We start from the raw sequence: 25,512 nt of genomic DNA, 5'->3' as shown, positions 1-25,512 counted from the left end.
TTCCTATACACAACTGAGAAAGGGGCAGGGGAAGGCATGAGTTTTCTTTTCTGATTTAGGGTCCGTCCATGGGGGGCACTGTGGGTTAAACCACAGAGCCTAGGACTTGCTGATCTGAAGGTTGGCGGTTCGAATCCCCGCAACGGGGTGAGCTCCCGTTGTTCGGTCCCTGCTCCTGCCAACCTAGCATTTCGAAAGCACGTCAAAGTGCAAGTAGATCAATAGGTACCGCTCTGGCGGGAAGGTAAACGGCTTTTCCGTGCTCTGCTCTGGTTCACCAGAAAGGCTTAGTCATGCCGGCCACATGACCTGGAAGCTGTACGCCGGCTCCCTCGGCCAGTAAAGCGAGATGAGCGCCGCAACCCCAGAGTCGGCCACGACTGGACCTAATGGTCAGGGGTCCCTTTACCTTTACCCCTCAGCTTAATGTAAATTGCAAACCCCTCACACCTTTTTTTTTTTTTGCTTTTTATTGGTTTTCTTACTTGATGAAGAAACACACACAATAAAATAATCAAAATAATAACATGACAACAACAACAACCAAAAGGGAATATATATATACAAAAAGCATACATACAACCATAAATCCATAAATTCTTATGTACGAACTTATGTCACCATATTCTTTAATTCCAATTCCTTTTCCTCTCGAATAGATTTCCGTCCTCCTCAACATGGGTCTATTTTGTCTATTTGTTAAACTCCTTCTATCCTTTCTTCATTTCTACTGTTTCCCACATACTATACTTGTCATTCATGCTGTGGTTTGCGAAAATTAATCAAAGCAAATCCAGGTTTTGACTTGGGCACACGGTTTTGTTTTTTTTAGATAATCTCTGTAAATTTCCTGTTCCTTTTGGAATTTTTGGTTAGGCCATCTCCGAATCGCATTCGTCATTTTTGCCAATTTGAGATATTCGGATAATTTATCCTGCCGTTCCTTTTTTGGTTGGTACTATTTTGCTTTTCCAATTTCTAGCTATTAATATTCTTGCTGCCGTTGTAGCATATAAGAATATTCTCTTTTTCCCCTTCCCTCATGCCTATTTTAATCCTCTCTCACTCATGCTATCAGGGGCGGACGGGGATCGTGTGTATCTTCTCAATGATGGGTCTTCAATTTTTGCACCCCGTGTGGGGGAAACCAACCACACCAGCCCAAATCTGGCACTGATCCTTCAACAAATGCTCTCGTCCACGCTTTCTTCTCCCTTAATCCAGGGACACCCTTGTTAGAATTCCTGCTCCGTGATTGCACTCATGGGATTGTTGTCTTTCACATGACGGTATATGTTTTGACTCCACAGAGTGGGAAGTGACGGAGACAGGATGTTTGTATTACTGTGTTCCGTGAAGTGGGACTATTGTCCTTTGTCCTTTTGCTGTCTGATGCTAGAGAGAGAGGGAGCCATGTTGCAGTGCTCTGTGTGTGTCTATATGTAAATAAAGTAAAGGTAAAGGGACCCCTGACCATTAGGTCCAGTCGTGGCCGACTCTGGGGTTGCGGCGCTCATCTCACTTTATTGGCCGAGAAAGCCGGCATACAGCTTCCGGGTCATGTGGCCAGCAGGACTAAGCCGCTTCTGGCGAACCAGAGCAGTGCACAGAAACACCGTTTACCTTCCCACCAGAGCGGTACTTATTTATCTACTTGCACTGGCGTGCTTTCGAACTGCTAGGTTGGCAGGAGCAGGGACCAAGCAACAGGAGCTCACCCCGTCACGGGGATTCGAACCGCCGACCTTCTGATCGGCAAGTCCTAGGCTCTGTGGTTTAACCCACAGCGCCACCCGCGTCCCGTAAATAAAGTAGATTAGCCAAAATGTTGAGTCGCTGAGGTCTGTCATGCGAATGGTGCAGACTCTGCGTATCCCTAAGTGTACCAGTGTCGGTTGGCATCGGTCACTGTGATTTTCGGGCTGAAGAAGGCTTATGAAGTTCCCAAACAATCGACCAGGAGGGAGAGAACATGCCAGTCGGGCATATGTCTCTGCTAGGGTCCTACTCGAGTGTAGGGTGAACTCCTGACAGCTCTATACTTCGGAAATTCCTATAGGGGATTATAAAACATGAGCGTTCCCTCGGAAGGTGGTGGTCTCTCCTCCCTTGGAGATTTTCAAGCAGATGATGGATGGCCATCTGTCACGGATGCTTCAGCTGAGATTCCTGCATTGCAGGGGTTGGGCTGGATGACCTCTGGGGGTCCCTTCCAACTTGATGAAAGCTCAAAAGCTGTTTCCTTTGACAGGTTTGAACTGAGTCCCCGGCTGAGAGACGCTTGTCTCCTGGTGAGGAGCCACCTGGCCAGAGACGGCACCGCTCCGAAGAGCAAAGAGGTGGTGAGTTGGGGCCGATTGACCACTCGGAGGGAGCATCGGCATTAACTACTTCTTCTTCTTCTTCTTCTTCTTCTTCTTCTTCTTCTTCTTTGCATTAAATAACACAATCACCCTCCAAAGGTGGTGAACAGAGCTTCGTAAGGCTTCCATAAGCTAGTGTGGTGTGGTGGTCAGAGTGTGGGGGCTAGGAGCCGAGTTCGAATCCTCACTCCGCCATTAAGCTCACTGGGTAACCCCTTGGGTGCCATGTGCTGCATCTTTCCACCTACCTCACAGGGTCGTTGCGAGGATAAAATGGTGAGCGGACAAGCTAGGTATGTCACCTTTCGCCCCTGAGAGGAAAGGCGGAATGATTTGTTTATTGTCATTTTAATTAGTTTTAAAGGTAAAGGGACCACTGACCATTAGGTCCAGTCGTGACCGACTCTGGGGTTGCGGCGCTCATCTCGCTTTACTGGCCAAGGGAGCCGGCGTACAGCTTCCGGGTCATGTGGCCAGCATGACTAAGCCGCTTCTGGCGAACCAGAGCAGCGCACGGAAACGCCGTTTACCTTCCTGCTGGAGTGGTACCTATTTATCTACTTGCACTTTGAGGTGCTTTTGAACTGCTAGGTTGGCAGGAGCAGGGACCGAGCAACGGGAGCTCACCCCGTGGCGGGGATTCGAACCGCTGACCTTCTGATCGGCAAGTCCTAGGCTCTGTGGTTTAACCCACAGCGCCACCCATGTCCCATAATTAGTTTTATACAGCAACAATTAAATTCTGGGTTATATCCAATAGTGCCTGTCAGCTGACTGTGGAATGAGGACTGGCTGTCTCTTACCTCTGCATCAAAGCTCCCCCCTTCCCCAAAAAATGCACCCCTAAAACCTGCTCCAAAGGGTTATGTGGCTGGGGAAACCCAGACAGATGGGCAGGGTAATAATAATAATGATGATGATACTGTTATTGAAAGGGAGGGCCTTTTCCACTTGTATTTTTCAAAGGATCGGGGCCACTTATAGCAGTGCACACTCCCAGAAACCCACACAAGTATCCAGCCAAGATGCGGGTCCAGATCCCTGCTCAAATGCAAGTCTTGCTGGGCTTAGTCTACCTCGCAGGGTTGCAGCGAGGATGTTTTGGGGGAAAGGGATCAAAACCACTCCTCTGTTTTGGCTTCCAGCTTTCCAGCACCGGCCTCCTCCTCCAGGAATGGTTCCGCCTGTCCAGCCAAAAGGCCTCTCTGGCCGGAGAGGTGGCCCAGCACCTGATGGCGTTTGCCGAAATCTCCCCTGCGCTGCTGACGCACGTCGTCAACCTCTCCGACGGCAATGGCAACACTGCTCTTCACTACAGCGTCTCGCATTCCAACTTCGACATCGTCCAGCTTTTGCTGGACACAGGTGAGTGGCCCTAAGGTCAGGACATAGCTGTCAACTTACAGATTTGAAAATAAGAGACCAGCAGCCAAAATAAGGGACCTGCAGCCTCACCTGTTCCAGGCACTCCAGTCTTCCTGTCCTCCTGCAGTCTGGTCAAACTCATGCTGGTAGCACTGTCTAACCAACTTTGTAACCAATAGAATCTGAATCACATGCACCACAAGGCCTATGCAGCCTCAACCTAAGATGGCTCCCCGGCCTGGCTTTGCACTGCAAAGTTTGCAGCAGCACATGCAACAAAATGGCGTCCAGCATTCAAAAACCTCCTCAGCTTGCATTAACTAGCCACACACAAGGCACGCAAGCTCCACCCCCCAGTTGTTCTTAGACTTCTTATTGGGTGAGCAACGCAGCCAAGCAACACAGTTGGAGCCTCCCTCCTCCCTGGCCGGCAGGGAGGGAGGGAGAGGAGCTGCTTCCTTTGAAATTTAAGGGACATTTAAGGGACATCTATCAATAAGGGACAGCAGCGGGACATGACGCTGGAATAACGGACTGTCCCTTCAAATAAAGGACACTTGACAGCTATGGGTCAGGGGTCGCCAACGTAGTCTCTGTTAGTGCCTCCTGCAGCCAGGAATGGAGGAGAAATCCTGTTCCGTTTGCGTTTAAAGGAGAATTTGTCTAATTCATACCTCTTTTTTTGTAATTATATATATAGAGAGAGAGAGAGACAGAGACAAAGAGAGAGAGAGTGTGTTTCCCTATAAAAAGTTGCATTTGTTATTCAGCAAAACTAGTGTGACTTCCCACTCATCCAGCATTGATGTTCACAATTCAGATTACATGCAATTGCTCCATTTTATCTAATTTCATCCTCTCTAATGTGTTTCTTGGGACGCTGGTGGCGCTGTGGGTTAAACCACAGAGCCTAGGACTCGCAGATCAGAAGGTCGGCAGTTCGAATCCCCGCAATGACGGGGTGAGCTCCCGTTGCTCGGTCCCTGCTCCTGCCAACCTAGCAGTTCGAAAGCACATCAAAGTGCAAGCAGATAAATAGGTACCACTCCGGCGGAAAGGTAAACGGCGTTTCCGTGTGCTGCTCTGGTTCGCCAGAAGCGGCTTAGTCCTGCTGGCCACATGACCCGGAAGCTGTACGCCGGCTCCCTCGGCCAATAAAGCGAGATGAGCGCCGCAACCCCAGAGTCGGTCACGACTGGACCTAATGGTCAGGGGTCCCTTTACCTTTACCTTAATGTATTTCTTAATTTATTCTGCCGCTTTCTTACACTTCTAACCCTACTGGGGTCTTCACATTTATAGGAAATACCGTATTTTTCGCCCCATAAGGCGCTCCGTCCCATAGGGCGCATTTAGTGTTTTTTTTGGGGGGGGGGGATAAAGAAAAAAAATATATTTCCCATCCAGGCGTGGGGCTTCCCCCGACCCCAGCCCCCAGAACAGGCTGCTATCCGCAGGGTTGCAGGCAGCTCTCCGCAAGCCGTGGGAGCCCAGCGTGACTTGTGCAGAGCTGCGCGAAGCCCGAAGCCTGAGCTCAGTGCGCCCCAGGCTTTGGGATGCAGGCAGCTCTGCACAAGCCGTGGGAGCCCGACGGGAACTTCTGCTGCCTCCCAAGGCTTGCGGATAGCTTCCTGAAGCCTGCATTCGCCCCATAGGACGCACACATGTTTCCCCTTCATTTTTGGAGGGGGAAAAGTGCGTCCTATAGGGGGGGAAAGTGCGTCCTATAGGGCGAAAAATACAGTAACTTTTTATATACACTAGAAAGGGTTTCCAGCCTTCTTTAAAAGATTCTGAATTCGTATCTTTTTCTCCGTGCCATCAATGCTGCCATCTCTGCATGTTCCAAGATTTTCACCAACACTTTTTCCTTTTAGGGTGAGTTCTCTTCTCCTCCCATTTCTGAGCGTAGAGAATCCCTGCTGCTGTAGTCACATGCATAAATGCCATCCATTTCGCTGCTTAGTGTCCCCAGTAGGAAGCATTTTGGCCTCTTGGGGGAAAAAGTCATTTTGAAAATTTTCTTAATTTCATTATACTGCATATCATGTCCCCAAAGGCCTTTGCCTTCACACTTCTCAAATCAATACACAAACTGGAATACAGCCATAACTCTGGAATTTCCACATCTCCAAATTCTGCAACGCCGTTCTCCAACTCAAGGAATGGGTGTGAAAGTTTACTAGGGTTGTTGTTTAGTCGCCTTAGTCGTACTCGACTCTCTGTGACCCCATGAACCAGAGCATGCCTTGAAAACTCTCACTTTCTTCTCAAAGCTTCTCCTTTTTTATGTCCATGGAGTTTTCTTGGCAAAATACTGGAGTGGCTTGCTGGTTCCTTCTCCAGGTGGCTCACATTTAGTCTAAACCAAGGGTAGGGGTGGCGCTGTGTGTTAAACCACAGAGCCTAGGACTTGCTGATCCGAAGGTCAGCGGTTCGAATCCCCGCGACGGGGTGAGCTCCCGTTGCTCAGTCCCTGCTCCTGCCAACCTAGCAGTTCAACAGCACACCAGTGCAAGTAGATAAATAGGTACCGCTCCAGCGGGAAGGTAAACGGCGTTTCCGTGCGCTGCTCTGGTTCGCCAGAAGCTGCTTCGTCATGCTGGCCACATGACCCGGAAGCTGTACGCCGGCTCCCTCGGCCAATAAAGCGAGATGAGCGCCGCAACCCCAGAGTCGGCTGCAACTGGACCTAATTGTCAGGGGTCCCCTTTACCTTTACCTAGGGGTAGGCAACCTAAGGCCCAGGGGCCGAATGCGGCCTAATCCCCTTCTAAATCTGGCCCGCGGACGGTCCGGGAATCAGCATGTTTTTACATGAGTAAAATGTGTCTTTTTATTTTAAACGCATCTCTGGTTTATTTGTGGGGCCTGCCTGGTGTTTTTACATGAATAGAAAGTGAATGTCCTGCCGAACTTGCTAGACTAACAGGTAGAATAAGAGACCAAGATGAACAGAAATTTCATGGAAATTGGAATAAATATTGGAAGTATATTGGAAATAATTTGTAGAGGGCACTAGCGGGGCTGGAACAACTCTAACAGTGAGCGGCTAATATTTAAGATTAAAAATAAATTATGTGACGGTAGAATTTATTTGACACTTACCAAAAGGGTGGAGGGGAGTCCAAGACTAGGTAGAGCCTAAAATATTGTGATATTTTGATTCTTTTTTTTATATATAATTTGGGGAGGGGATATAAGAACCTATGTAAATGAACTCTATGTATATATATTTATGTACACTGATATATTTATGGATATGTTTGTTTATGTATTCAATACCTACATTGATATATTTATTTGTATAATTTGAATAAAAACGCATTCGGGGAAAAAAAGAAAGTAAGTGTGCTTTTATTTAAAATGCATCTCCGATTCCCGGACCGTCCCCGAGCCGGACTTAGACAGCCATGAGTACAGTACTTGCATCAGTTTCTTGCATTTTTTTCTCCTTGTCTCCCCAGGGATCTGTAATGTTAACTACCAGAACAAAGCTGGCTACACAGCTCTGATGTTAACTGCACTAGCAACTGTAGAGGAGGAAGAGGAAATGGCTGTTGTCCGGAGACTTTTCAGCATGGGGAATGTCAATGCGAAAGCTAGTCAGGTATGTATGGGGTTTTTCAGGGAGGGGGCTGGGGAGCAGCAACCAGCCCCCTCTGCTATTGGGCAGCAAGGGACTGAGAAGCCTAGGCGGTTGGCGCATGCTCAGAGGCACACTGGAATACTGCGCATGATTGATCCTCATTATTGTATTGTCTTATTATCATCATATTGTAGCTAGGAAAGGGCAAGCAGAATATAAAATGGAAGAATGGTATAAAGAGGCGTACGATATAGCTATTAATGATAAATCAACAGTTTCCATTAAGGTTAAGATGGGGAATACGCAGGAGAAATGATTTGGAGGAGATATGGAAGGTGTTTGTAGAATTTGTACGGTTAGAAAGTGGTGAAACCATCGCCAGAGGTGTTGAAATTTTGGGAGGCTGGATAATTACAGTGGAACGGTCTCGAGGGTAAGGTGCGCATTTTTATTCTTCTCTATCTGTGATCATTACTTTGTCAAAACAAAATTGGAAATTGGAAAAAGAAAAGAAAAAGATGAAAGGAAAAAGGCCAAAATGTCAGTGGCAATTAGCGCATTTTTCGCTCCATACGACGCACCTTTTTCCTTCCTAAAAAATAAGGGGAAATGTCTGTGCATCTATGGAGCAAATGTGTGGTCCCTGGAGCCAAATTGCCTAGGGGCGAAAAGCAGATGCTTTTTTTTTTTAGAAAGAGGGAAGTGGGTGTTGAAACAAAGCCACTGAGCAGCTGATCGGCAGGCGATCGGGAGGGAGATAAGGGAGGCTAGCGATAAAGGAGGCTGCCTGGGAGCGGGGAGGTAAAAGCCCATGGATCCTCAGGATTTTTGCATTGGGTCACCCCAAATTCACCATCAGATCACATAGCATGCCCATGGCTACAGCCTGCACCAAAAAAACCCACGCATCCACTGTTTCATGGGGCCGCAATCGCGCAAAAACGTGGTTACAAAGCCTGGATCCACGTGGATCCTCAGGATTTTTGAAAATCATACATCCACTGTTTTGTTCAGAATATTTTTTTTCTTGTTTTCCTCCTCTAAAAACTCTTATGGAGCGAAAAATACGGTATTTATACTGTGAATAATTATTACTAGAATAAGAAAGTGCTTTTGGGGTTGAGAATAAAATTAAACAAGATAGGGGGAATCTCCCTAGACACCCTGTGCTGCTCATCGGGAAAATCCTGCATTTGCGCTAACGAAACGGAAGATTTGAGAATGATAAGAAAGTGCTTTTCAACATTTTTTTGTCTGTGTTGCTCCAGGCTGGCCAGACAGCCCTGATGCTTGCCGTCAGCCACGGGAGGCAGGAGATGGTGGAGGCCCTGCTGTCCTGTGGGGCGGATATCAACCTTCAAGATGAAGAGGGGTCCACTGCACTCATGTGCGCCTGTGAACACGGGCGGGCAGGCACCGTCAGGCTGCTGCTGACTCAGCCGGACTGCGACGCTTCCATCGTGGATAATGTAAGTGTTATGTACTGAGTTGAATAGGATCCAAAAGGCAGCAGTCTGATTGCTCCTAGAACTTTTGTTGTTTAGTCGTTTAGTCGTGTCCGCCTCTTTGTGACCCCATGGACCAGAGCACGCCAGGCACTCCTGTCTTCCACTACCTCCTGCAGTTTGGTCAGACTCACATTGGTAGCTTCGAGAAAACTGTGCAACCATCTGGTCCTCTGTCGTCCCCTTCTCCTTGTGCCCTCCATCTTTCCCAACATCAGGGTCTTTTCCAGGGAGTCTTCTCTTCTCATGAGGTGGCCAAAGTATTGGAGCCTCAGCTTCAGGATCTGTCCTTCCAGTGAGCACTCAGGGCTGATTTCCTTCGGAATGGAGAGGTTTGATCTTGTTGCAGTCCATGGGACTCTCAAGAGTCTCCTCCAGCACCAGAATTCAAAAGCATCCATTCTTTGGTGATCAGCCTTCTTGATGGTCCAGCTCTCACTTCCATACATCACTACTGGGAAAACCATATCTTGAACTATACGGACCTTTGTCGGCAAGGTGATGTCTCTGCTTTTTAAGATGCTGTCTAGGTTTGCCATTGCCTTTCTCCCAAGGAGCAGGCGTCTTTTAATTTCATGACTGCTGTCACCATCTGCAGTGATCATGGAGCCCAAGAAAGTAAAATCTCTCACTGCCTCCATTTCTCCCCCTTCTATTTGCCAGGAGGTGATGGGACCAGTGGCCATGATCTTCGTTTTTTTAGCTTCAGACCATATTTTGCGCTCTCCTCTTTCACCCTCATTAAAGGGTTCTTTAATTCCTCTTCACTTTCTGCCATCAATGTTGTGTCATCTGCATATTTGAGGTTGTTGATATTTCTTCCAGCAATCTTAATTCTGGCTAGGAGCAGCAGTCTGATTGGTCCTAGTACGATAGGATCCAGAATGCAGCAGCCTGATTGGTCCTAGAACAATAGGGTCCAGAATGCAGCAGCCTGATTGGTCCTAGTACGATAGGATCCAGAATGCAGCAGTCTGATTGGCCCTAGAACATTAGGACCCAGAATGCAGCAGTCTGATTGGTCCTAGTACGATAGGATCCAGAATGCAGCAGTCTGATTGGCCCTAGAACAATAGGGTCCAGAATGCAGCAGCCTGATTGGTCCTAGAACAATAGGGTCCAGAATGCAGCAGCCTGATTGGTCCTAGTACGATAGGATCCAGAATGCAGCAGTCTGATTGGCCCTAGAACATTAGGACCCAGAATGCAGCAGCCTGATTGGTCCTAGAATAATAGGACCCAGAATGCAGCAGCCTGATTGGTCCTAGAACGATAGGATCCAGAATGCAGCAGTCTGATTGGCCCTAGAACAATAGGGTCCAGAATGCAGCAGCCTGATTGGTCCTAGAATAATAGGACCCAGAATGCAGCAGTCTGATTGGTCCTAGAATAATAGGACCCAGAATGCAGCAGCCTGATTGGTCCTAGAACGATAGGATCCAGAATGCAGCAGTCTGATTGGCCCTAGAACAATAGGATTCAGAATGCAGCAGTCTGATTGGTCCTAGAACAATGGGATCCAGAATGCAGCAGCCTGATTGGTCCTAGAACAATAGGGTCCAGAATGCAGCAGCCTGATTGGTCCTAGAACAACAGGTCCAGAATGCAGCAGCCTGATTGGTCCTAGAACAATAGGGTCCAGAATGCAGCAGCCTGATTGGTCCTAGAACAACAGGGTCCAGAATGCAGCAGTCTGATTGGTCCCAGAACAGTAGGATCCAGAATGCAGCAGCCTGATTGGTCCTAGAACAACAGGTCCAGAATGCAGCAGCCTGATTGGTCCTAGAACAATAGGGTCCAGAATGCAGCAGCCTGATTGGTCCTAGAACAATAGGACCCAGAATGCAGCAGCCTGATTGGTCCTAGAACAATAGGATTCAGAATGCAGCAGCCTGATTGGTCCTAGAATAATAGGATCCAGAATGCAGCAGCCTGATTGGTCCTAGAATAATAGGACCCAGAATGCAGCAGTCTGATTGGTCCCAGAACAACAGGGTCCAGAATGCAGCAGCCTGATTGGTCCTAGAACAATAGGGTCCAGAATGCAGCAGTCTGATTGGTCCTAGAACGATAGGATCCAAAATGCAGCAGTCTGATTGGCCCTAGAACAATAGGGTCCAGAATGCAGCAGCCTGATTGGTCCTAGAACAATAGGGTCCAGAATGCAGCAGCCTGATTGGTCCTAGTACGATAGGATCCAGAATGCAGCAGTCTGATTGGTCCCAGAACAACAGGGTCCAGAATGCAGCAGCCTGATTGGTCCTAGAACAATAGGGTCCAGAATGCAGCAGTCTGATTGGTCCCAGAACAACAGGGTCCAGAATGCAGCAGCCTGATTGGTCCTAGAACAATAGGGTTCAGAATGCAGCAGCCTGATTGGTCCACAGGAGCCACCCAATCCAGCTGCAGGTGGAAGTGAATCCGCAACCTGATTGGCCTACAGGAGAATCCTGGAATTAGCCAATCACGTGGGGCCCATTGTGTAAATAACATATATAAAGCAGACATTCTGGGGGAACTTCCATTCCTCCTCACCACTATGAGCTGAATAAAGAGCATGAAATCTACTCTTGACTCCGAGTATATTTCAGTAAGCAGCCGGGTTGCTCTGCACAGGGAGCTTTGGGTTCCCCCCCCCCCCAAGCTCCTAGTCATCATTGTCCCTTCCAATCTATTTTTTTTTTTAAATGATTTTTATTAGTTTTCCATTTAATAATATGCAATCACATCATTGGTATTCACTTTACCTCTTTGGCTCTTTTTTTAAAAAAAAAATATATATTTTTTATTAAACCATTTTAACAAAATAAATTATCAGTCAAAATAACCAATTACATCGCCCCCCCACCCCCTAAGGACTTCCCACAGCTCCCCTCTCTGATTTGTTTGCACATATTATTCTCTGCATGTTAAAAATTGCACATATCAGTACCTTATCTGTCATATATTCTACTAATAAATTTGTGGATGTTTATTCAAAACCTGCCCTGGAGTCCAAATCATTTTGTTGTTTTTTTAAGATAGTTTGTAAAAAGTTCCCATTCTTCCTTGAAGTCACGATTGTCCTTCTCACGTAATTTATATGTCAACTTTGCCAACTCCGCATATATCATCGGTTTTTCTTGCCATTGTTCTTTCGCTGGGGTTTCCTCATTCTTCCATCCTTGTGCTAACAAGACTGTTGCACACGTAAATAAATTCTTTTGTTTTTCTTGGGGGGGCTCGTCCTAAAATCCCTAGCAAAAACACTTGGAGCCTTTGTGCCTCCCAAAATGCTGCCCAAAGAGGCTTACGTGCAACAAATTAAAAATGACGCCTCAGAAAGAAAAAAAACCCCACACACAGCACACAAGGGGAAAGGGACAAGGAGGGAAGAGGAAAACTCAAGCACCCGTTTCTTAAAGAGTTGTTCCCATCATGACCAGCTGGCCCAGTTCAGGGGCTGGGGATTCCTGGTGGAGCCGGGCAACCGCTAAACCTGAAGCAATGAGGTTCTGCTGCTTGCTATCTCTGAGACGGCCATCTCAAGTGGCAGTTGCGGGGAGAATAGACCTGCCACATTTCACCCTGCAGGTGGTTCTGTTTTTGTGTAGCTAAACAGGGCATCTTCCAGCCTTGTTTTATGTGTGTTTTGCCTCCCCTCCCGTCTGTAGGAAGGCAACGACGCTGTTTCCATCGCTCTAGAGGCTGGTCATCGTGACATAGCGGCGTTGATATCTACCCGTCTCGCCCAGTCAGCAACCTTCTCACCTGGTGAGTAAGCCCTGTTCTCCTCCCCCCCCCCCCCGACTTCATAATTTCATTAAATTTTCTGCTTTACAATTAAATGTTTGTGATTTTGACTGCAACCCAGTCAGATGGGTGGGGTGTAAGTAAGTAAATTAGTAAGTAATAATTGTTGTTTCAAGGGACGCTGGTTAAACCACAGAACCTAGGACTTGCCGACTGGAAGGTCGGCGGTTCGAATCCCCATGATGGGGTGAGCTCCCGTTGCTCGGTCCCTGCTCCTGCCAACCTAGCAGTTCGAAAGCACGTCAAAGTGCAAGTAGATAAATAGGTACCACTCTGGCGGGAAGGTAAACGGCGTTTCCGTGCGCTGCTCTGGTTCGCCAGAAGCGGCTTACTCACGCTGGCCACATGACCCGGAAACTGTACGCCGACTCTCTCAGCCAATAAAGCGAGATGAGCACTGCAACCCCAGAGTCAGTCACAACTAGACCTAATGGTCAGGGGTCCCTTTATCTTTAATTATTGTTTCAGTAACTGCTGTGCATACCCCCCCCCCTTGTCTTTTTTTCTGCATATAGATTGATTTAATTTGATTATATTTCAACAGGACAGGGACAGGAACATTCCCAGCAGTGACATGCTACCTTTGGAGTAATTCACTGACCCCCAAAAAACAAAGAATCACTGCCTTTCTCATCACTTTTTTTTTAAACAGTCTAGCCTTGGTTTTCCACATGGAAGGGGCCGCAGGAGTTAAGAATCCACAGCTGTACAACGCTATGACTGCCAGTAAGAATCTCCCAGTCCTTCCCCTGGGTGGGGCCCTAGTCCTCCCAAACCTAAAAATGGAAAGCGTAATGCTGGTGGTCAACAAAAGAGGTTTAAAGACTCTCTCAAGGCAATCTTAAAAAATGTAGTATAAACACCGGCAACTGGGAAACACTGGCCGGCGAGCGCTCCAGTTGGAGAACAGCCTTTACCAAAGGTGTCATGGGCTTTGGAGACACTCGAACTCAGGACGCAAAGGAGAAACGTGCTAAGAGGAAGGCACGCTAGGCAAACTCTCACCGGGATCAACTCCTGCCCGGAAACCTCTGTCCCCACTGTGGAAGGACGTGTGGATCCAGAATTGGCCTCCACAATCACTTACGGACTCATTGTTAAAACTGTGTTTATGGAAGATAATCTTACTCAGCTACAAGGGATTGCCAAAGAAGAAAAAGAAGGTCAACCTGTAACTGTCTCCAGCATAATATGTCAAGAGAGCTGAAATCACAAACCCCACGTCACAACAGTTTCATCATTACTTTAGACTGGGGGGGGGGGCAGTTCGATCCATACTTGTTGGCCGTTTTCTATGAGGAAGGGGGTTCATATGCCGCTTCCTGCAAAATAATCGATATATACGGGACCTTGCATTGCCCGGGAATGTGAAGAACCCCCAGAATATTGTGTTTTTTAGTGTCATTTGTGAGTTTGAACCTGTTACACCAAAGCCACATCTTGGTCCGCCACCTTGGTTTAAAATGGCGCCTGGTGTCCGAATGTTGACAAAGGCTGCCATCCTCAGTGGCCAAAGCTATGCAAAAAAGAAAAGAAACAGTTGAAGTGGCGCTGAAGTCAGATTTCGGTCCGCCACCTAGAATCAAAATGGCACCCGGCATTCAAACATTTGACGGCTGCTGCTCAAACCTCAGGATCTGTCTTGCCAAGGATGGTGACAGTATCTCAAGAGGCAGGGAACCCTAAAGAGGACCGACAACGATATATTTCCAAAATATATAGAAGATTCAACTTCAATTCCCCAACCCGGTGTCCTCTGGCTGTTGTTCTGACTCCATCAGCCTGGCCCATGATTATGGATGATGGGAGTTGTAGAGCAAAATATTGGAAGAGCGCCCAGTTTTCGAAGGGCAAGCTAGCTTAAGAACCCTTCTTGCCATCATGCCTGTTTCTCAAATGCAACGGATTTTTAGAGCGGTCGAAACATCCATTGCCCAAAGGCACTTTTCTTATGCAGCATACCTTCCTGCTTTTAGGAACAGACGTGTTTCCTCTGTGAAGGATGGAGGTTCTCTGAATCAGAAGTGGTGGCTCTAATCTTTTTATGCTCCAGACTGCTGGTTTTTCCTTTTTAAAGAGCCACTCCAAAGATCCAGCACATCGTTTCATATGCAAAGCTCCTTTTTTAAATAATGTCTTCCAATGTTATTCACCAGAATAAAGAGACACTAACCCACAGCACTTGTCCTTTGAAATTCCAGCAGGCAGGGTTGGAAAAAAAAGGAGGGGAAAGTTGTAGAATTTTGACGGCATGGTGCAGGAATAGTTAAGCCCTTTTACTGTTTAATAAAGTCTTTATTAAAGCTTTTCACCCTGGGAATTGCACCAAATAGCCTCTCCAGTTGTTTCCCCATCAACACGATCAAGGGTCTGGAAACCAAGCCTTATGGGGAACAATTGAGGGACCTGGGTGTGTTTAGGTTGGAGAGTCATGTGTAATGTATGATGTAGTTGAGATTCCTTCATTGCAGGGGGATGGACTGAATAACCCTCAGGGACCCCTTCCAACTCTCTGAGATGCCAGGGATGAACCCTGAAGTCTTCTGCATGCAAAACAGATGCTCTTAAATCTGAGCTACAGCCGTTCAACCCAGAAACGCCATTGCCCACCTTACATGCCGCAATGCCGGTTTCAAATATGCAGCCTGACTTTATACGAAAAGCGCACTGGCCTCCCTTTACGAAGTTCCTAGCTAAGCAGCTGAGATGCATCCCCTCCCCGCCCCATTCCCCGTTGGGGAAGTAAAATGGATCAGTAACAGAACTTTACAGCATTTGAGTAACAGAGCACCTTGGGAAAATCTTCCCAGGCCCCGATGCTTTGACATCAGTCTAAGCACACACACAAAAACTGTTGTACAGAGAATCTGTGCACACACCCCATCGATTTAATGCAATGACTTCTACCAAAGACTCCTGTGAACTGTAGGGCTGGGAATTATAGGAACTTCTTGTTTAGTCGTGTCCGACTCTTCGTGATCCCCTGGACCAGAGCATGCCAGGCCCTCCTGTCTTCCACTGCCTCCCGCAGTTTGGTCAAGCTCATGCTGACAGCTTCGAGAACACTGTCCCACCATCTCGTCCTCTGTCGTCCCCTTCTCCTTGTGCCCTCCATCTTTCCCAACATCAGGGTCTTTTCCAGGGAGTCTTCTCTTCTCATGAGGTGGCCAAAGTATTGGAGCCTCAGCTTCAGGATCTGTCCTTCCAGTGAGCACTCAGGGCTGATTTCCTTCAGAATGGATGGGTTTGATCTTCTTGCAGTCCATGGGACTCTCAAGAGTCTCCTCCAGCACCATAATTCAAAAGCATCCATTCTTTGGCGATCAGCCTTCTTTATGGTCCAGCTCTCACTTCCATACATCACTACTGGGAAAACCATAGCATTAAATATACGGACCTTTGTTGGCAAGATGATGTCTCTGCTTTTTAAGATGCTGTATAGGAACTACATTTCCCAATATTATTACATGGGCTTCAGATGTGTGGTGTCTGCACAGAGTCAGGCCACTGTCCAATCTATATCCATGTCATCTGCATGAGGCAGAAAAGCCTGTTGATCCTGAGTACTTCATTTGCTCATGGGCAACCTTCCAGAGGCCACAAGTCCCTTGGTGGGCAGAGGTTAGGAATGGAGCATGACCTTGGAAAGTTATGATGGGCCTGGAGAGCTTCAGCCATGCCTCCATGTGTAGACACCAATTGGGAATAGCTGGGCAGGGCTTCAGGCACAGGTCTGCCCCAGTCCTGAAACTGGGACCTTTGAATAATACATCAGGAACCAAGAGGATTCAAGCTGCTGCAGTAACCAGCCGATACATGAATAAATCAGAGGATACAGGCACAGCCACACCAAAATCAGTGTCCCATAAATACAATATGATAATCTTAGTCATTGTCACATACAGAATGAAATTGAAAAAATCTACACGACATTCAAAAACCCACGGACCTGCTATCCCAACCTGGTTAGCCCCTAAAAACTCTTGATGCCCCATTTTTAAATACAATATACTCCCAGAGAGACTCCTTACACTGTGTTTAAAACCCAAATCGCATTTGGATAGAAGCTGTTTCTCAGGCGGCTAGTCCTAGTCTTTATAATCCTGTACCTTCTTCCAGAAGGCAGAAGCTGAAAGAGATCATTTCCGGGGTGCGCACTGTCCTGTGCTATCTCTGTAGCTTTCTTATGGCACCTGGAAGCACAGATTTGATCCATCCCACAAGAAACTTTGGGAACTGTGGTGTTGTAAGGGTGCTGGGAATTGTAGCTCTGCAAAGAGGAGGCGCTAGTTCTCAGGGTTCTTTGTGGGAAGCCGCATGCTTTAAATGTATGGCGTGGAGGTGACCCAAGAACTGGGAGGGGGTGCAAAGAAAATGGGGAGGGCTGAAGAAAGCTTGCAGGCTCCTACACTACCTTGAGATAATGGAGTGTGCCTCCAGGGGTGAAACCACTGTACAGTGGTGCCTCGCAAGACGAAAAGAATCCGTTCCGCGAGTCTCTTCGTCTTGCGGTTTTCGTCTTGTGAAGCACGGCTATTAGCGGCTTAGAACCGATGTGACACCCCCCCCCCCCCCGGGCACAAGCCCTGGCAGCATGTCTGGAGGTCCCAAGACAACAAGACACGCCTCGTGGCCTTGCTGATACAGTCCAGACGAAAGCACAGCAAGATGTTTGGTGCTGGCTTCGATGCAGGAGTTGCCAGGAGGGGCGGCCCAACCATCTGTGGGACTCGCTCGTCTCCAGTATAGGGTGCACTGCCTTTTCTTCTCCCGAAAAAGTATCCCACAAGGCAGCCAATTTAGGATCAGAGTTTTCCTTCTCCTAGATGGGCTACCTTCCCAGTGGACAAGCCCCACCTGCCCCTCAGATATAACTGCAGTAATGAATAAGGATAAGGGATGCGGGTGGTGCTGTGGGTTAAACCAGAGCCTAGGACATGCCGATCAGAAGGTTGGCGGTTCGAATCCCCGCGACGGGGTGAGCTCCCATTGCTCAGTCCCTGCTCCTGCCAACCTAGCAGTTCAAAAGCACGTCAAAGAGTAAGCAGATAAATAGGTACCGCTCCGGCGGGAAGGTAAACGGCGTTTCCGTGTACTGCTCTGGTTCGCCAGGAGCAGCTTAGTCCTGCTGACCATATGACCTGGAAACTGTCTGGGGACAAATGCTCCCTCGGCCAATAAAGCGAGATGAGCGCTGCAACCCCAGAGCCGGTCACGACTGGACCTAATGGTCAGGGGTCCCTTTACCCTTTACCTAATGAATATGGATTGGGCTTAAATGGGGCAGGCAGGGAGAAAGGGCTGCATATGTACCCATAGCACCATACAACTATTTCGACCGTTACGAAATATTTTGCTATGGTAATTTAAAAACACTGCACACAAGTTTAAGTGGTGGAGGGCAAAGGAAGTTTATTGAAAGGACTGAGGGTAGCTCATCACTCTTCGACCAGGCTTGTACGAACACATCACATGGGAGTTTTGACCAACCTAGAAAAGAAAACAAACCGGGATTTAGTTGCATGCCTCAACCCTATCGACAGGCAGCTGAGTTTCAGAGCGCCACAAAGTTTAGGCGAATGATCAGCACTGCACAATCTGGACCCGCAAGTGGGGCTGGACTCCCCCAACTGGTGGCTGGGGTGAACAGGAATTGGAATTCCGAGCACATTTAAGGTCAAGTCAGTCATTTTTTTTCCTTTTTCTGAAAGGTGGTTAGAAGTTCATTATTTGTTTTTGTACTGTTTAAGTTCCCCTCCCTTTTTTAGTGTTGTGTGCGTTGCAAAATGAAATAATTTATCGACAATAAAATAGAAAGTCAAACAAAACAATGTAATAAAAATAATGAATTACAAAAGCAGAGCAGTATATCCAACAGAATAGGAACCTTCTACGTCCTATTAAATGTGCTTGTGGAGGGGGAGTGTTATTGGTTTGTTTCGGTTCTTGTTTTATTATGTATTTTGTGTTCCCATTTTGTATTTTTATGTTGTGAACCATCCTGTGATGTTCCAGTGATGGGCAGTATATTATTATGTTGCTGAATTCCTTCAAAACCATTAGGAAAACCAAATTTCACACTGTATTGTGAAGAGGGAGTCCTGTGTGTCTGTATCTGCTGCTGATAAGATAAAATCCCACCAAATAGCATTGGTTTCTCCAAGCCCTTGACAAGATACAATTTACAAGTTATTTCTTCAACAAACACTGAACACCTCATATTTTTACTCCTAAGCAAAAGTTGTGTATCCTGCAAGGTTTTCCATTTGGGGGCCAACTGAGGTTCTGAGCAAGTTTGAACGCAAAGGTTTTTCCTTACGCCCAGGGAATATTTTCTAGCGAAATGCAATAATTCAAAGCTAGTTGCTGGATCATTTAAACTCATCCTAAGTGAAGAGAACCAACACCCCACTTTCAATCTTTCAGCACGCCCATGGACCACCAAATATTGATCAGACAACTGCAGGCATGAGGATGCCCCCGGAGGATTCTTAAAAAGGCTTTGTTTAAGGCTAGGTGGATAGAAAGGGGAGGCCCGCCAAAATCCTGGCCAGGGAAGCAGACTGAAACTAGAAGGTTAGCACCTGTAACTGGTGATGGGTTCAATGGACCGAAGTATGGGAGTTGGGATTTAAAAAGCATCCTTTTCCTTCAAGTTCCAAAGATCTGAGGCCCACTCCACGTTAACTCGGAGCAAGGCTTTTAATTTGGCGGCCCGTTCTATGAAATAGCATTCCTGTTGAGCCAGTGTGGTGTAGTGGTTAAGAGCGGTGGACTCGTAATCTGGTGAACTGGGTTCGCTTCCCTGCTCCTCCACATGCAGCTGCTGGGTGACCTTGGGCCAGTCACACTTCTCTGAAGTCTCAGCCCCACTCACCTCACAGAGTGTTTGTTGTGGGGGAGGAAGGGAAGGAGAATGTTAGCCGCTTTGAGACTCCTTCGGGTAGTGATAAAGCGGGATATCAAATCCAAACTCTTCTTCTTCTTCTATGTTCTCTGGAGAACAACTGAAGACATTTTTGTTCCCAAGGGCTTTTCCCAGCTGGGTGAATAGGTCTCTGCCATGAATGTTGTAGTGGATTCTATCCAATGTTACTCCTATTCAGAGACTCCTTAATTTCAGTGGCTCTAATCCCAGTGCAACGCAGATGGATGCAAGCACTGGGTTGTAGTCAAAGAAGCATCAACACAAACACTGAGGTCCAGCTCTGGGAACCTTCTGGCGGTTCCCTCACTGTGAGAAGTGAGGTTACAGTGAACCAGGCAGAGGGCCTTCTAGGTGGTGGCGCCCACCCTGTGGAACGCCCTCCTATCAGATGTCAGGGAAATAAACAACTACCTGACTTTTAGAAGACATCTGAAGGCAGCCCTGTTTAGGGAAGATTTTAATGTTTGAAGTTTTATTCTGTTTTTAAAGATCTGCTGAGAGCCGCTCAGAGTGGCTGGGGAAACCCAGCCAGATGGACGCGGTATAAATAATAAATTATTATTAATTTCTCCTTGCACAATGCAACATTCTCCTCCTGTCCTCCCCGTGGATTTTACATGTATCTGCTGCTTTCGCTCCCCCCAGTCTTGCCTTCAGCTGCTTTTATTGTATTTCGTGCACTGCTTTTTTCAAACACCTGGGGAAGGAGATTAAACGATAATCTGGAAGATGTCAGGGTTGAGCAAGGCTGAACTGCGCACTGCTCGAGAGGGGATGGGTAATTAGAAGAAGACTCACTTGGCTACAGCTCAGCGCAACCGCCGGGCCTCGCGTTCAGACTCCAACAGCGTGAGCACATCCCCTTCCCGGACTGGGCCTTTCACGTTGCGGATAATCGAACGGCTGGTGTCATCCATGAATTCCACACGGACCTACGAAGGAGACAAGTGAGGCATTAGCAGGATGAAATGGAACCAAGGCAGAGGAGCTGGCTTGCAACAACAGGCAACCAAAAACTGAACCTGTTTTGAAAGCAAGGCTTCAAATATTTATGGCAGGGTTCCCCTGAGGATGCACAGAATACATTTTCCTTTCTATTGTAGGACTACATCATCCTCATTAGAGAGCTACCCAACCCTGCCGTGAATGTCACCTGCAAAAGATCTTAGTGTTGCTAAGTTTATTTCTGGGAAATGATTTATAATGAGATGAAAAAGGTATTTAAATATACCTTCTTGAAAAAACCAGAGGCCTTTCTCCTAGGCATGGTTGGCCAATTGGTGCCAAAGAAGGACAGAATTTTCTTTATGTATGCCACAACAGCAGCAAGAATTCTCATCGCAAAATATTGGAAGACACAAGATTTACCCACTCTGGAAGAATGGCAGATGAAGATGATTGATTACATGGGACTGGCAGAAATGACTGGTAGAATCCGAGACCAGGGAAAAGAGTCAGCGGAAGAGGACTGGAGGAAATTTAAAGACTATTTACAGAAATTTTGCAAAATTAATGAATGCTAGAATGATGTTGGATTGAAATTAAGTGGTTACCAGCTGTAATGCAAAGGCTGAGTAATAAGCTAAAATAATCTATATTAAGATACAATAAGCATTTGCTGAATTATGATTTGATTTAGAATACAAAAGGGGGAGGTGAGAGGAGGTTCGAGACGTAAGGTAAAGGAAATAAGTGAATGGAATTATATTTGTTTTATTTTGTTTAAAATTGTGTGGTTTTGATATTTTGTTTTTCCTTTTTTTGTGTATTATTTGCTTTTTTGTGGTATTTATGTTTGTATTAAACTGGAAACCCTAATAAATATTTATATATATATAAAAAAGTGTTGCTAAGTTTATTGCATTTTTACACCGCTTAATTGTCATTATTTATTTTAATTTTTATACTGCACCTCATCCAAGGAGCAAGGTGTTAGGAGCTGTTTAGTATTTGCGGGCACCACACTAACCATTCTGCAAGTGAGGGCAAGCTATTTTCGTAACGACTCCTCACATTTGAAGGGGGGGTGTTATTGGCTTTCTTTTGTTCATTTTTAAATGATCTCAGGGCAGTATACACACATTTAATAAATCATAATAATAACAATAAGTAGTCACAGGGAGGTTTACAAACCTACTCAGATGCTTCTAGGAAAGTAAAGGTGACATGAATCGGTTTAGGGAAGTTTTTAATGTTTGATGTCTTACTGTGTTTTTAATACTCTGTTGGGAGCCCTCCAGAGTGTCTGGGGAAACCCAGCCAGATGGACGGGGTAGAAATAATAATTTTTTATTATTAGCATTTTGAGGAGGGCTGCAAACTTTTTTTCTCGATTGGACTTTACAGGGGAGTGCTTTGAGTTCGGCGCCCCCCCCCACGCAACCGCATTAAAACTTTGCAAAGCGAGTTAAGCTCTTCCAAAGGTTTCGTTCCTGGAAACTTTTTTACGAAAATACTTCTACCCCAAGAGTTGCAGAGTGGGAGGGGACCCCCCCCGAGGATCATCTAGTCCAACCCTCTGGTGGCGTCGGCGAGGCTCCTCCTTCGCCTTGAAGAGGTCCAGACTCAGGCACCGAGACGAGAAGGAAGGGGGTGGTTAGCCTCTGAGGGCGTGCAGAGTGCAAATCCCCCCGTGGGGATCATCTAGTCCAACCTCGAGTGAGCTCGAACCACCAAACTTTTCTGAAGCCCTGAACCCCGAATTTTGATGGCGAGGTAGTGTCTGTGTGTTTGTGCATCTGGTGGCGTCGCCGAGACCCCTCCTTGGCCTTGAAGAAGCCCAGACTCAGGCACCAAGACGAGAGGAGGAAGAATGGGGTGGTTAGCCTCTGAGGGCGTGCAGAGTGCAACACCCCCCCCCCGAGGATCATCTAGTCCAACCCTCTGGTGGGGTCGCCGAGGCCCCTCCTTCACCTTGAAGAGGCCCAGACTCAGGCACGGAGACGAGAGGAGGAGGAAGGGGGTGGTTAGCCTCTGAGGGCATGCAGAGTGCAAATTCCCCCCCCCCCCGAGGATCATCTAGTCCAACCTTGAGTGAGCTCGAACCACCAAACTTTTCTGATGCCCTGAACCACGAAATCCTTCGCCTTGAAGAGGCCCAGACTCAGGCACGGAGACGAGGAGGAAGGGGGTGGTTAGCCTCCGAGGGCGTGCAGAGTGCAAATCCCCCCCCCGAGGATCATCTAGTCCAATCCACTGGTGGGGTCGCCGAGGCCCCGCCTTTCCCCTGAAGAGGCACCGAGACGAGAGGAGGAGGAAGGGGGTGGTTAGCCTCTGAGGGCATGCAGAGTGCAAATCCGCCCCCCAGGATCATCTAGTCCAATCCTCTGGTGGGGTCGCCGAGGCCCCTCCTTTCCCCTGAAGAGGCACCGAGACGAGAGGAGGAGGAAGGGGGTGGTTAGCCTCTGAGGGCATGCAGAGTGCAAATCCGCCCCCCAGGATCATCTAGTCCAATCCTCTGGTGGGGTCGCCGAGGCCCCTCCTTCGCCTTGAAGAGGCCCAGACTCAGGCATGGAGAAGAGAGGAGGAGGAAGGGGGTGGTTAGCCTCTGAGGGCGTGCAGAGTGCAGATCCCCCCCAAGGATCATCTAGTCCAACCCTCTTGTGGGGTCGCCGAGGCCCCTCCTTCGCCTTGAAGAGGCACCGAGAGGAGAGAGGGAAAGGGGTGGTTACCCTCTGAGGGCGTGCAGAGTGCAAATCCCCCCCGGGTCATCTAGTCAAACCCTCTTGTGGGGTCGCCGAGGCCCAGACTCAGGCACTGAGACGAGAGGAGGAGGAATGGGGTGGTTAGCCTCTGAGGGCATGCAGAGTGCAAATTCCCCCCCCCCCGAGGATCATCTAGTCCAACCTTGAGTGAGCTCGAACCACCAAACTTTTCTGATGCCCTGAACCACGAAATCCTTCGCCTTGAAGAGGCCCAGACTCAGGCACGGAGACGAGGAGGAAGGGGGTGGTTAGCCTCCGAGGGCGTGCAGAGTGCAAATCCCCCCCCGAGGATCATCTAGTCCAATCCACTGGTGGGGTCGCCGAGGCCCCTCCTTCGCCTTGAAGAGGCCCAGACTCAGGCACGGAGAAGAGAGGAGGAGGAAGGGGGTGGTTAGCCTCTGAGGGCGTGCAGAGTGCAAATCCCCCCCCCCAAGGATCATCTAGTCCAACTCTCTTGTGGGGTCGCCAAGGCCCCTCCTTCGCCTTGAAGAGGCACCGAGAGGAGAGAAGGAAAGGGGTGGTTACCCTCTGAGGGCGTGCAGAGTGCAAATCCCCCCCCGAGGGTCATCTAGTCAAACCCTCTTGTGGGGTCGCCGAGGCCCAGACTCAGGCACTGAGACGAGAGGAGGAGGAAGGGGGTGGTTAGCCTCTGAGGGCGTGCAGAGTGCAAATCCCCCCCCGAGGATCATCTAGTCCAACCCTCTTGTGGGGTCGCCGATGCCCCTCCTTCGCCTTGAAGAGGCCCAGACTCAGGCACTGAGACGAGAAGAGGAGGAAGGGGGTGGTTAGCCTCTGAGGGCACGCAGAGTGCAAATCCCCCGCCAGGATCATCTAGTGCAAACCTCTGGTGGCGTCGCCGAGGCCCCTCCTTGGCCTTGAAGAAGCCCAGACTCAGGCACCGAGACGAGAGGAGGAGGAAGGGGGTGGTTAGCCTCTGAGGGCGCGCAGAGTGCAAATCCCCCCCCCGAGGATCATCTAGTCCAATCCTCTGGTGGGGTCGCCAAGGCCCCAGCTCAGGCACTGAGACGAGAGGAGGAAGGGGGTGGTTAGCCTCTGAGGGCGTGCAGAGTGCAAATCCCCCCCCCCGAGGATCATCTAGTCCAACCCCCTGAGTGAGCTTGAACCACCAAACTTTTCTGAAGCCCTGAACCACGAAATCTGAAGCACGAAATCCTTCGCCTTGAAGAAGCCCAGACTCAGGCACCAAGACGAGGAGGAAGGGGGTGGTTAGCCTCTGAGGGCGTGCAGAGCGCAAATCCCCTCCGCCTTGAAGAGGCCCAGACTCAGGCACGGAGAGGAGAGGAAGGGGGTGGTTAGCCTCTGAGGGCGTGCAGAGTGCAAATCCCCCCCCCGCGGGGATCATCTAGTCCAACCCTCTTGTGGGGTCGCCGAGGCCCCTCCTTCCCCCTGAAGAGGCCCCGAGACGAGAGGAGGAGGAAGGGGGTGGTTAGCCTCTGAGGGCGTGCAGAGTGCAAATCCCCCCCCGATCATCTAGTCCAACCCTCTGGTGGGGTCGCCGAGGCCCCTCCTTCGCCTTGAAGAGGCCCAGACTCAGGCACGGAGAAGAGAGGAGGAGGAAGGGGGTGGTTAGCCTCTGAGGGCGTGCAGAGTGCAAATCCCCCCCCCCCAAGGATCATCTAGTCCAACCTTCTGGTGGGGTCGCCGAGGCCCCGGCTCAGGCACTGAGACGAGAGGAGGAGGAGGAGGAAGGGGGTGGTTAGCCTCTGAGGGCGTGCAGAGTGCAACCCCCCCGAAGTGGAGGAGCAGGATGGGGGGAGGCCTTGTCCCCCCCCCCCACCTCTCTCCCGGGCTTACCTGGGTGCACTGCCCCTGCGAGCCTGTCCGGCCCAGCACTTTGGTGACTCGGGCCAGCTTGATGGGCTGCACGCGGCTCGTGTCCATGGCGGAGGCGAAGGCGGCAGGCGGAAAGGGTCACGTGGTCCGGGACGGGCCTTTATATACCCACGGAGGGGGACGAGGCCACGCCTACCAGCTCCCGGAGCGGTGTGTGACGTAAAAACTTCAACTCCCGACAGCCTCCGCCGGCGCGGTCAGCGTTCGTCAATGGCGGGAGTTGTAGTCCAAAGGGGGGGCTGCTTCCCAGCATGCACAGCGAGGCCCGTTTGGTCAACAGGCGATTCCCGGCATGCCCCGCGCTGAGGGGTTTCTGTTGAATGTGAAATTTACTCGTTTCTCAATGTATCAATAAATAAATCACACGTTGTCTTTGGTTAGGGTTCACTTCTTAGCTTTATTAATAAATTAT

At 48.7% G+C, this 25,512-nt stretch overlaps 2 protein-coding genes and 1 long non-coding RNA gene across 5 annotated transcripts in view; 1 reads left to right on the top strand and 2 right to left on the bottom strand.

The window, feature by feature from the left end:
• KANK3 (KN motif and ankyrin repeat domains 3) overlaps positions 1 to 14,792 on the top strand; it is a 37,532-nt gene extending 22,740 nt beyond the window's left edge. For all 3 annotated transcript variants that reach the window (XM_083720241.1, XM_083720242.1, XM_083720243.1), the window contains 7 exons: positions 2,252 to 2,342; positions 3,509 to 3,728; positions 7,196 to 7,338; positions 8,586 to 8,786; positions 12,476 to 12,575; positions 13,159 to 13,785; positions 13,847 to 14,792. In XM_083720241.1, coding sequence (XP_083576367.1) covers positions 2,252 to 2,342; positions 3,509 to 3,728; positions 7,196 to 7,338; positions 8,586 to 8,786; positions 12,476 to 12,575; positions 13,159 to 13,187 — 784 coding nt within the window. In that variant the 3' untranslated portion in view covers positions 13,188 to 13,785; positions 13,847 to 14,792. The remainder of the gene's footprint in view (positions 1 to 2,251; positions 2,343 to 3,508; positions 3,729 to 7,195; positions 7,339 to 8,585; positions 8,787 to 12,475; positions 12,576 to 13,158; positions 13,786 to 13,846) is intronic.
• LOC310835910 overlaps positions 1 to 25,512 on the bottom strand; it is a 55,427-nt gene that overhangs the window by 23,499 nt on the left and 6,416 nt on the right. The window lies entirely within an intron of this gene.
• Positions 18,001 to 25,294, bottom strand: RPS28 (ribosomal protein S28). The gene is made up of 3 exons (XM_083720849.1): positions 25,062 to 25,294; positions 20,341 to 20,474; positions 18,001 to 18,104 (listed from the first exon to the last, which is right to left on the bottom strand). The coding sequence occupies exons 1-2, from the start codon at positions 25,146 to 25,148 to the stop codon at positions 20,352 to 20,354; spliced, it is 210 nt and encodes a 69-aa protein (XP_083576975.1). The 5' UTR covers positions 25,149 to 25,294; the 3' UTR covers positions 18,001 to 18,104; positions 20,341 to 20,351.

Source organism: Podarcis gaigeae, assembly GCF_964106915.1.
Source record: "Podarcis gaigeae genome assembly, chromosome: 18".
NCBI classification, from domain to species: Eukaryota; Metazoa; Chordata; class Lepidosauria; order Squamata; family Lacertidae; genus Podarcis; species Podarcis gaigeae.
The sequence above is the reverse complement of the archived record's forward strand: the minus strand, read 5'-3'. Positions and strand labels throughout refer to the sequence as shown.